Source organism: Ruditapes philippinarum, unplaced genomic scaffold (assembly GCF_026571515.1).
Source record: "Ruditapes philippinarum isolate M1 unplaced genomic scaffold, ASM2657151v2 ctg8335_1_1_1_1, whole genome shotgun sequence".
Taxonomy (NCBI): Eukaryota; Metazoa; Mollusca; class Bivalvia; order Venerida; family Veneridae; genus Ruditapes; species Ruditapes philippinarum.
The window spans coordinates 25,841-36,953 of record NW_026861629.1 but is presented as its reverse complement, the minus strand read 5'-3'; the positions used below and the strand labels follow the sequence as shown (position 1 = coordinate 36,953).

General features: G+C 32.8%; 1 protein-coding gene across 1 annotated transcript; it reads left to right on the top strand.

The window, feature by feature from the left end:
* The first annotated feature begins 1,841 nt into the window (after nucleotides 1-1,841).
* Nucleotides 1,842-10,479, top strand: LOC132716351 (CDK-activating kinase assembly factor MAT1-like). Its single transcript, XM_060699610.1, has 8 exons — nucleotides 1,842-2,020; nucleotides 3,466-3,618; nucleotides 5,408-5,481; nucleotides 6,191-6,294; nucleotides 7,074-7,214; nucleotides 7,887-8,006; nucleotides 8,915-9,042; nucleotides 9,793-10,479. The coding sequence occupies exons 1-8, from the start codon at nucleotides 1,929-1,931 to the stop codon at nucleotides 9,920-9,922; spliced, it is 942 nt and encodes a 313-aa protein (XP_060555593.1). The 5' UTR covers nucleotides 1,842-1,928; the 3' UTR covers nucleotides 9,923-10,479.
* Nucleotides 10,480-11,113: the final 634 nt, after the last annotated feature.

The window sequence follows — 11,113 nt, the reverse complement described above, 5'->3', positions numbered from 1 at the left end:
ACATTCCTCGTTTAACAATGTTTATTTTTGAATATAGCACGTGAAATTTCTACTCCTATATATGTGTTGTATCAGGGTCAGCCTTAGCATTAAAGTATTGCGAGTATAAGTATTCTTACAAATCTCGTGTAAATTAACTATAACATGTCATAAGCGCTTGTTACCCGGTACATATGCATACACGCAAGAAGATATCTTTGGAATCAAAAGTACACACAAAAAATGGACATCATTATGACAATGTCAAATTGAAAGCTATTTTATTTACTCATAGAACAAGTAAGTGACAAAAAAAAAGGGAAAAAAGAATATTGCATGCTGTCTTTATATTAGCCTTAAAGTATTGACGACACCTTTTCGTGCCTTCATAAACATTCTTGCAGAAAAAAGGGCTTACAGGTATACATAAGTAACATTAACTAAGAAACAAACAGCACGCATTGATTAACGGATAAAACCACACGAGCACGTGCCGTTGCTGCACATTTTGCAATACCCTGTCTATGAGTGACTCGGGGCAAAATGTAAAGGCAGCTTTATGCAATGACGACCCGGTAGTTTCATCGCACACGCACGCGAAAAGCATGACGAAACCGGTTTCTTTAACGGAAAGCGTAATCACCGAATCAGACGTATAATTTTATGCAAGAATATCGCTAATTCAATGCACTTTTTTCGTGCTTTAACATTTGTAGAAGCCCCCGGAATTTGATACCTCGCCCTGCGGGCTTGGGTTTTAAATGCGGCGGGTTTTCTAAAAAGACCTTTTATAAGCTTCCTACTCAATCAGTAAAAATGATTTTATGTTCTCTATTATGTAAATGAAACAGAAATGCGTCCTCGTGCTTCTGCGGATGTTAATGCAGCATTAAATGTTGATTATATTTAAGGTTGATTTATGATTGATCCGCTTTCTTTTATTTCCATGAAAAGCTTGAATTGCTTTAGTAATTTAGTTTATCACTACATGTGAAATAATTTTTATGTGTCAAACTTGTTTGCGATTTTCTGTATATATGCAATATCAATTAGATCTATGCAATGTAACATTGCAGCAAATGTTACAGGGGTCAAATCATGTATAAGACTAATAAGCGTTGTTTTCATGTGTTCTGTACAGAAAACATAGGGAATAATGTACGTACTGTTATAACGCTTGTTATTTTTGCACCATTTATGTACATGGTTATTGCATACCTTATTTTGTACATTATATTTTCAGTTTTGAAAGATTGAATGCGTAATCATTGTACTTGGTTATGAATTTTTAACGGCTTATAAAAATGCGAGCATGGTCTCTAAAATCTCATTAACCCTAGGTGGTCCAGTGCAGTAGAATTAATAAATTAAACGAGACTTACCTGGAAGGTGAAGTTCAATTATTATTCTACTGCTACTGGACCACAGGGTTAACCGTTTAATGCCCACCCCGTTACCCCCCCCCCCATATTAATAAGCCATTGTCGCATTTTGCATGATTATTTATGCTCTGAAAGTCTGCTTGGTTATCTGATAATATCATATGTTCATCTCATTAAACCCTGTGGTCCAGTAGCAGTAGAATAATAATTGAACTTCAACTTCCAGGTAAGTCTCGTTTAATGCATACGGAGATATATTTTAAAGGAAATAATTGCTATAAGTATACGGTAAAAAAAAATAGTGGACGTTTTGGGTTTTTTTTTCTCTGAAAAATTTGTTATCAATTAGATATAGGTAAATAATTACTATAAGTATACGGTCAAAAAATAAATAAAAATTAGTGGACGTTTTGTGTTTTTTTTTCTATCAAAATTGTCGCGCATCTATCTCCCCCCTCACGGAGACGTAGCGCGTTTTAGATCTTTGCGTGCTTTATTAGTCCATTGGATTTTTTACACAAAAAATTAGCAGCTGATTGAAATTGCGAATTCATCCTTTGTTATCAAATGATGGATGACCAAGGCTGTCCAAGATGCAAAACTACAAAATACAGAAATCCTTCGTTAAAGTTGATGGTCAACGTATGCGGGCATTCTTTGTAAATATCATAATATTTATTTTGTGTAGTGTACATAAATTCGGATAAGTCATTTTTCAGTCTGTTGAATATGTATATGTATCTTAAAGAAATAATTAGTTGTCATTTAAACTATTCGTTGTTGAAAACTATAGCAGAACTACTCTTTTTATAAATTTTCAAAAGATTTTATACAAATTTTGACCGACTTGCACAGAAATCACCATGATTTGAACCCTTAAAGCTGGACATTTGCATAGTCCAATTAATTATGCTATGGTAAGTCAGGTAACATTCTAAGGTACATGTATTGTGCTAATTTGTGAATGTGCAATATCTCTCCTCTACATAGAAGCAAGATTCTGACCCGGAACAAAATAACTCAGAATCTAGCATGATAGAAATGATATTGAATTTGATGATATTTTTGTTTTTTCTTTTGATCAAAAATCAAAACACATTTTAGAAAATCGATAAATTTTGATTAAATAATTGAAATTGAATGTCTAGAAATTATGAAAATTCACCCAAAACATGCAGAAGCATATTTCATAACAGTGATACAAAAGAATATTCAGCAATAATCATGCAATTGACATTTATAAACAAGACATATGCATGAAAAGATCATAAGCATATAAACAGGTATGAAAAAGAATTACAGACAAGTAATTAATAAGTAAGAAATTATTAATATTTTGGTGTATCATTGATATTTGTCTTCTGATATCTATAATCTATATATATCTTGATTTGCTTTGCACTGAATCAACTACAGTTCTATAAATCACAATCCTACAGGTACTATATACGGAGAATGTATTATAAGATTTATTTGGCCCATAATCAAATAGTACGGAATATATCTAGGATGACATTATTATTATTATTTGAAGAAGCTACATGTATCATTAATAGATAGAATTAACCATTATTTATTTTTAAATTTAAAAAAGTTTAACTAAACATTCATAAAATGTTCAGTAAAGAAAATGAGCAGAGACTTATTAAAACAGAGGGATAAGAAGCTCTAAAAATAGAATATTTTCCTGGTCAGATCCACAATCCTTTGCACAAGATAAATTGGCCCTTGAATTTGGTCGATTTCGGCCATTTTGTTTGATGTATGTTTATGTTGTTTATTGGTCTTGATCAGGTTCCATTTAATCATTATTTCATCTAATTTTAGCATATTTGCAAAAATTAATTATAGAGAAATAAAAATTTAGCATTTCTAGGGGACTAATGGGCCTTTTAACATACTCGTTTTATGGCCATAATTATATTCTTTTGAGAGATAAAGGTCCATCATGCTCCTTTTGGTTTTGTCTGAGCTGTAACTTTCTCATGCATAAAAGGATTTTTGTTTAACTTGAAAAAAAGTGTATGTGTATTTATCTAACACTTTAATACATAGTCATATATGTATAATCTGTTAATGTTTTCTTTGTTGGATTTTTCTTCAGATGTGAAAGTTGTGTAGACCTCCTGTTTATTAAAGGTTCAGGCACTTGTCCAGAATGTGGTACTTCTCTTAGAAGAAATAACTTCCGATTGCAATTATTTGAAGATGCTTTTGTTGAAAAAGAAGTTGACATCAGGAAAAAGATTATGAAAGAGTAATAAGGATTTATTGTACCTAATAAGATTATGATTATAATTTGATAGGTTGCTTAAATACAATTCACATTGTATCTAAGGAATAGGGGAGCTACATGTTCATGTAGCTTACTCATGTTTGACTGTGTTGACATACATCTCTGGTTTTATTTGATTTAGATTCATTATACCCCCGCACAACAAAGTTGTAAGGGGGGTATACTGGAATCAGGTTGTCCGTCCGTCCGGCCGTCCGTCCATCCGTCGGTTTTTTCTTGTCCGCCCAATAACTTAAGATTCCTTTGACCTTTAGTCTTCATATTTGGCATGGAGGTTAGTCATGATTAGTAGATGACCCCTATTGATTTTGAGGTCACAAGGTCAAAGGTCAAGGTCACAGGGGCCTTGACTTCAAAAAGCTTGTCTGCCCAATAACTTAAGATTCCTTTGACCTACACTCTTCATATTTGGCATGGAGGTTAGTCATGATTAGTAGATGACCCCTATCGATTTTGAGGTCACCAGGTCAAAGGTCAAGGTCACAGGGGCTATGACTTCAAAAAAATTGTCCGTCCAATTACATAAGATTCCTTTGTCCTACAGTCTTCATATTTGGCATGGAGGGTAGTCATGATTAGTAGATGACCCCTATCGATTTTGAGGTCACCAGGTCAAAGGTCAAGGTCACATGGGCCTTGACTTCAAAAAGCTTGTCCGCCCAATAACTTAAGATTCCTATGACCTACAGTCTTCATATTTGGCATGGAGGGTAGTCATGATTAGTAGATGACCCCTATTGATTTTGAGGTCACCAGGTCAAAGGTCAAGGTCACAAGGGCCTTGACTTCAAAAGCTTGTCCGTCCAATAACTTAAGATTGCTTTGACCCACAGTCTTCATATTTGGCATGGAAGTTTATCAGGATTAGTAGATGACCCCTATTGACTTTGAGGTTACCAGGTCAAAGGTCAAGGTCACAGGGGCCTTGACTTCAAAAAGCTTGTCCGCCCAATAACTTAAGATTCCTTTGACCCACAGTCTTCATATTTGGCATGGAGGTTAGTCATGATTAGTAGATGACCCCTATTGACTTTGAGGTCACCAGGTCAAAGGTCATGGTCACAGGGGCCTTGACTATAAAAAGCTTGTCTGCCCAATAACTTTAGATGCCTTTGACCCACAGTCTTCATATTTGGAATGGAGGTTAGTCATGATTAGTAGATGACCCCTTTTGATTTTGAGGTCACTGGATCAAAGGTCAAGGTCACAGGGACCTTGACAAAAAAAGCTTTTCTTCTCAATTGCTAAAGAATGCCTGTCCGCAGTGTATTGATTTTGACATTTTCACATTTGAATCATGTAGAATACATAACTTAGCAATGCACTGGCTTAGTAACCTCAGATTTGGCAGGGAGGTTGTCCTTGAGCTCTAAATGGCCACTGTTGATTCTGACAAAGTGGTATGCGGGGGTATTCACGCCATGATAGTGGCAGTTCTAGTTTTCTTAACTAATGGAAATATTATCATTCCAGCCCATTAATGCTTGAATAACATCATTAATTTTGTAGGTTGAAGTAATTTTTTATCTTAAAAGTTTATCAAAAATGATCATCATGCCATATACATGTAGTTGCAAAAAAAATGTGTAAAATTAAGACAAGTTAAAAATTTACTAAACAAATAAAAAATATTTTTTGTTTGTTCAATTTTGGAATAATTATGAAGAAATTTATGAAATTATCAATTAAATTTTACCTACTGTACACAAAAGAGGGTTGTATCAATATATTTTTACCCTGAATATTTCAGTTTTAACAAGAAAGAAGAGGATTTTGCTACGCTACGAGAATATAATGACTATTTAGAACAACTTGAAACTATAAGTAAGTTACTATATTCTTCAATATATACAAGTCTTGCATACAGGTAATGTATGATAAACTTAGATCTCTAGAAGAAAATGCAGGTTTAAGTATTAGCTGTAAGTGTAGACCATATTGGAAATCTTAGCCAGAGAGTAAAGAAATACCTTGAATTAACAATGAACATTTACAAATTCAAAGCATGACAAATGCAGTACATGTATTTAAAATTATCAGTGTGAAAGTTATCAGTTGGAACTTAATTTTTGAGTCACATGTCATTTAACCTTAAACCTGTTGAAGTCGACTGATCCCACCTGTGCGACCATGGCAGGTCAAGATCAGCCTGTACATCTGTGCCATCTGATCATGGTCTTCATTGTTCACTATTCAATCAGAACATATCATAAAAAGTACCCCAAATATGATGAATGATTTTGCCCAGATTGAAAGCAGGAAAAGTTCATTTATGATATGATTATTTAACATGGTAAGAGTTTAGAATAAAAGATAACACTTCATTATTTGAATGTGTGGTTTTGTTTAATATTTTATTGCATTCATGTCTTTTGTAAGGATTTTATATTTTTTTTCCAAATAATCATTTTATATATACAAAAAGGGTACAGTTTGTTTTTCCAAATAATCATTTTAAATATATCAAAAAGACGGGTTCAGTTAGTTATTAAATCTGTAAAATTGTAATGTTTATTGTTATTTTTTTTCACAGTTTATAACTTTGTGAACAATATTGATGTTGAAAGTACAAAAAAGATGGTAGAACAATACAGGAAGGAAAACAAGGATATTATACAGAAAAATAGATCAAAACTTGTAAGTAAATATACATTTGTATGAAGTTCTGTGTTGACTGACTTATATGTGACATATGTTATTATATGTAATATGTGTAATTATAGAATTGTGGATTGGTCATAAATCACCTGCAATACATGTACATGTATGTTTTGTTATTATAATTCATATGTTGTGTATATATTCATTGTACCGTATAGAGTAGGATGCCCTCGATCAAAATATAGCTATTGATGAGGGAAATAAATAATATGGAACATAAAACAAAAAGAAAAAATTAGATACATTTCTTCCATTCATTTCATATACAACACAAAACTTACATACATCCATACAACACAGATATCTTACTTTACAACACAGATATCTTACTTCATTTCAAACAGTTTCTTTATTTCCATACAACAAAAATACACACTTCAAATAACATGTCTCTAAACAACACAGAAACTGTTTTACACAACACAGATACCTTACCTCATTACACCACAGAACCTTACATCCTCACACCACAGATATCTTTCTTCTATACAACACAAATACCCTTTTTCACCATACAGCTCATATACTGGAATGCCACTCAACACAGATACCTTACCTCCATACAACACAAATACATTGCATCCGTACAACAGATGCCTACACAGATTGCTTGCTTCCATGCGACATTTAGATACAGGCATCAGAGATAACTTGCCCCCTGGCCCATACAATACAGTTAAATAGCATCCATACATACTTTAATGGTCTAATGTGATATACGTAATATTTTATTTTAGAATATATTATTTTTTTAGAGCAAAGATGAGGAATATTTGGAAATGCTGATAGCAGAAGAAGAGAAAGAATCTAAACTAAGACATGAATTAGATATTATGGAGGAAGTGAAAGAGAAAAACAAAAAGAAGAAGAATAAAGAAGCTCTTATTGATGAATTGGTATGTGTTTTATCTTGGAATCTTTTAAAATGTTTATTAACCATTATTGATCGGAACGACAAAAAGTACAGAATGAAATATAAATGTTTTGGTTTTTTTTTCCTTTAAAATTATATGCCTTTCTCTAAAATTGTGCTTTTCTCTTACCTATGTGAATGTGTCTATGACAGTCAGACCTAAATGACATAATTTCATCTTAAATTATAATTAAGTGATGTGGTAATAAAGAGATCAGGTAAGAAAATCTAGATATGTATATGTATTTAGCAACCCTTCCACAGCAACCACCTCCATCCAATTATTATTCCACTATATTTTGCAATTGTTGAGCAACCTATCCTAAATGTGACCAGCGCCTGTCAAATTTATACTAGTTTTTCAGGAGTTCTTACTTTTACTTGCAAAAGTATTATGTTTGAACCCATAACATACTAAATTGAAATATCATAAATGGATTAGGCTTAGCAATCAGCCCACCTTTCTCTCTTGGCATGACCATGAATTATTCTTTAGGGACAATTTTAAGAATATGTACTAACTTGAGCATGTATAAGGATATACAGGCTGATCTTGGTTTGCACTGGTTGCATGGATAGATTCAGCAGTATAAGACTTCAAGAATGCTGTGTTATGCAAAGCATGTGTCAACAATCAAAGCAATATATATTTCAGATGTTTTCTGATCTACCAGCTTCAGCCATTCTAGCAGGTCACAATGCAAACAATGTACAAGAGATGGCAGTTGAAACAGAGAAATCAACGGCTTCAGCATTTTCATCTGGTGCTAGATTTGTAAGTACCGTAATTCAGTATATCATTTAAAGCTATATTTGTAGACAGAACTTTAATGTAATAATCTGTAGCTGACTTTATAGTTTGTTATTTTACTTGCTGTTTGATTACTTAAATTTTACTTAGTTCTTTTTATGGGGTGTCCGTTGCTGAGTGGTTAAGGTCATTGACTTCAAACCACTTGCCTCTCATTGCTGTAGGTTCCAGCTGGGCCAGTGTCATCAGATTCTACATGTGATCATGTGAGAAAGCTTTCCAGCTAGCTTACGGAACATCGTTGGTTCTACTTGGCTGCCCATTTGTGCCTGAAATAATGTACAGAGGTGCACAGGAGGTCTTCCTCCACCAATGAAGCTAGAAGTCACCATATGGCCTGAACTGTGTTGATGCGACGTTAAGCCTAACAACAAAAGAAGATTTTTTACATAATCCTCACTCTGAACTGTAACATGAGTGCTTGGCTTATTGATATGAAGCTAAATTTGCTTTAACTTTAATACAAATTGTAAGCTGATGGTAATTTTACAGGCAGTGGTTAAATTTAATAATCTAAGGCTATTAATTTAATAATCTAAGGCTAAATGTATAGTTAGTAATTTAGCTTCTTTTTTATGCTTAGTTCATAGTTCAAGCTATCATAAATTGGTACGGAAATATATGTAGTTAGTGAGTTAGCTTCTTGTTTTAAGCTTTGTTTATAAGTCAGCAATTATTTATAGAGTCTTTTCACCCAAGGTTTAATCATCTGGTGTGCACTTTATAGTTATTTCTGTAATATAATCTTTGATAGCTAAAACATTATCGAGCGAAGTTCATCGGGAGTCGTTGTAGGAGTTACTGGTCAAAAGAAAACTAAGGGATGTAAACTTAACAACTTATTTATATGTTTATTTAATGTTTTATCACAGGGGTTTAGTAAGAGTGCAAGTGGTATCCCTGTACCTGCAGAAGTTGGAGAAGCCTTTGTGTATACCCCATGTGAACTGGAAATACTTGGACCTTCAGCGCCCTCAGAAGATGATGTGTTGGAAAAGGGGTGTGTAAATATAGACTTTATAATTGCTGTATTAATATTTTAAATTAAAAAGGGAAGTAATACTACATGTAGTATGTCTTTAAATATGTTGAAGGTGAGTGTCGTTTAACAATTTGCAAGAAAAATACTCTCAGTTCTTAGACTTTAGGTGAGGGAACTAATAATAAAAGTGTACAAATAAAGATTGACCATCTTAGTCACATACTTTGTGCAGTATTTCATTGTTTTTGTACTGTTTTCTTTTTATCATAAAATGATTTATAGCTATATAACTGACAAGATGTACCATTTTATTTAAAAAAAATTCTAATCATGATGTTTATGTACCTCTTTGTTTGTTTAAATAAAAGAATCAAAGATACTTAAAGAAAATTGATGTTAAATATGATATAAGTTGACAAAAATAAAATGTTCCCTGTAATGAAACACCATTGCTACCAGGTATATTTAGCATGCTTTGTCAATGATTTCATAATGTACATGTGTGACTCTCTTTTATTGAAATTTATTATCATCATTAGTTCAATATAGGATTGTTAGTATGACTATGATTACTTTCAAGATAAAAACAATTATTCTGCATATGATAGGCTGATCTCTAGTCTGTAACTATACACCTTTATTCTGTCTTAATTTAAAGGGAGTGGGGAGAAGATAAGAAAACTCAAGTTTTAGTTTGTTATTGTATTGTCATTGTAATAATTTGTAACATTTAAGTATCATATGATAAGAGTATGTTTTGTTTTTTAGATACATAAGAAATATACGAGGGGCCTCTGACTCAGATAAGGCTGGAGGTTATGATGCTAAGATGGCCTGTCAACGTGCCTTGATGGAAGCTATGTGTGGTCTCTTCCTTAATCCTGAGGACCCAACCTGATGATACATTTAAAATTGATTGTAACACTAAGCACAGACTGTGGCTGTTTCTGTTTGAGGCACACACTAACATAAACTCTTATTGCAGGATGTTGATAAAGTATTCTTTAGAAATATGTTAAAAATGACACAGATAGGAAATTATTGTTCTTTGATAAGATTCTACAGGAAAATGAATGTAGAGTGATCTGTGGTAATTTTTTTTATGACTAGCAATGTAAACAGATATTGGCATTTAGTAACCCTAACAAAATTCAGTGACTAGTAGGGTAATGCTTTTATAATGTTTAGTTTGATGATGGTGTTAAAAAAAAAAGATTCAATGTGCAAGATTCATGCAAAGAACAAGAATATTTTATGTACTGATATATTTGTAGAAAAATATATCTTACGATGTTAAATGATGGAAAAATGAAAGGGTAATATAATAGAGTAAGTTTTGAGTAAGTGGAGCGAAGAATAGAAGATTTAAAAAACATAAATGCCATGTATGAAGATCGTGAGGTTTCAATACAAGCTAAATGAATACATATGTATGTATAGAACTTTGTTGGTCTGTTTTTTTTTTGTAAAATAAAACAATAAAAAATCACATTTTCTATGTCTTTATTTGAATCTTTCAATTGATTGTTTTAAAAAAAAATTGGAATTGTACACAATAGATTTCTCATATTTTAACTTTCCATGAAAAAAAAAGTCATGAAAATTTTTCATTTTTCAATATCTTTATTAACCTAAAATATCCAATGACAAGAAAAATGCTTGCTCTTTAAAATCTTCTGTTGAAATTTTCATCATAGTATAGAGCTGGTCAATCAGCGGATAAGCTCTATCAGTAAAGCTGCGGATAGTATTCTGAGAGCATCAGGTTTGAGTCTTGGTCAGGCTGCACATTTTTCTTACTCTTGCGTTTGGCACTCATCAGTGGACCTTGATGATATAAAGCTCTGAGTAAATAGAAATTCTCTCCACCTATAAGAAATTCTATGTATGTATTAATATATTGGGGAAAGTCAAGCTCTAAATCTGTTAAAGTGTAAAGGTGAAAATGTGCCAGGCTTTGTTACTCCGTATACAGAGCAGTGTAACTGCATTCCAAGTCATGTCGGTGGGGTGGGGGGGGCGTCTGTGGCTGAGTAGTTAAGGTCGTTTACTTCAAAACACTTGCACCTCACCACTGTGGGTTCGAATC

What these genes read in the sequence shown, in the direction of transcription:
- LOC132716351 (XM_060699610.1), top strand. Translation starts at nt 1,929, where the DNA reads ATGATGGATGACCAAGGCTGTCCAAGATGCAAAACTACAAAATACAGA. An exon ending in AGAACAACTTGAAACTATAA is followed by an intron (nt 5,482 to 6,190) that starts GTAAGTTACTAT and finishes TTTTTTTCACAG; the next exon opens with TTTATAACTTTGTGAACAAT. An exon ending in GATGATGTGTTGGAAAAGGG is followed by an intron (nt 9,043 to 9,792) that starts GTGTGTAAATAT and finishes TTTGTTTTTTAG; the next exon opens with ATACATAAGAAATATACGAG.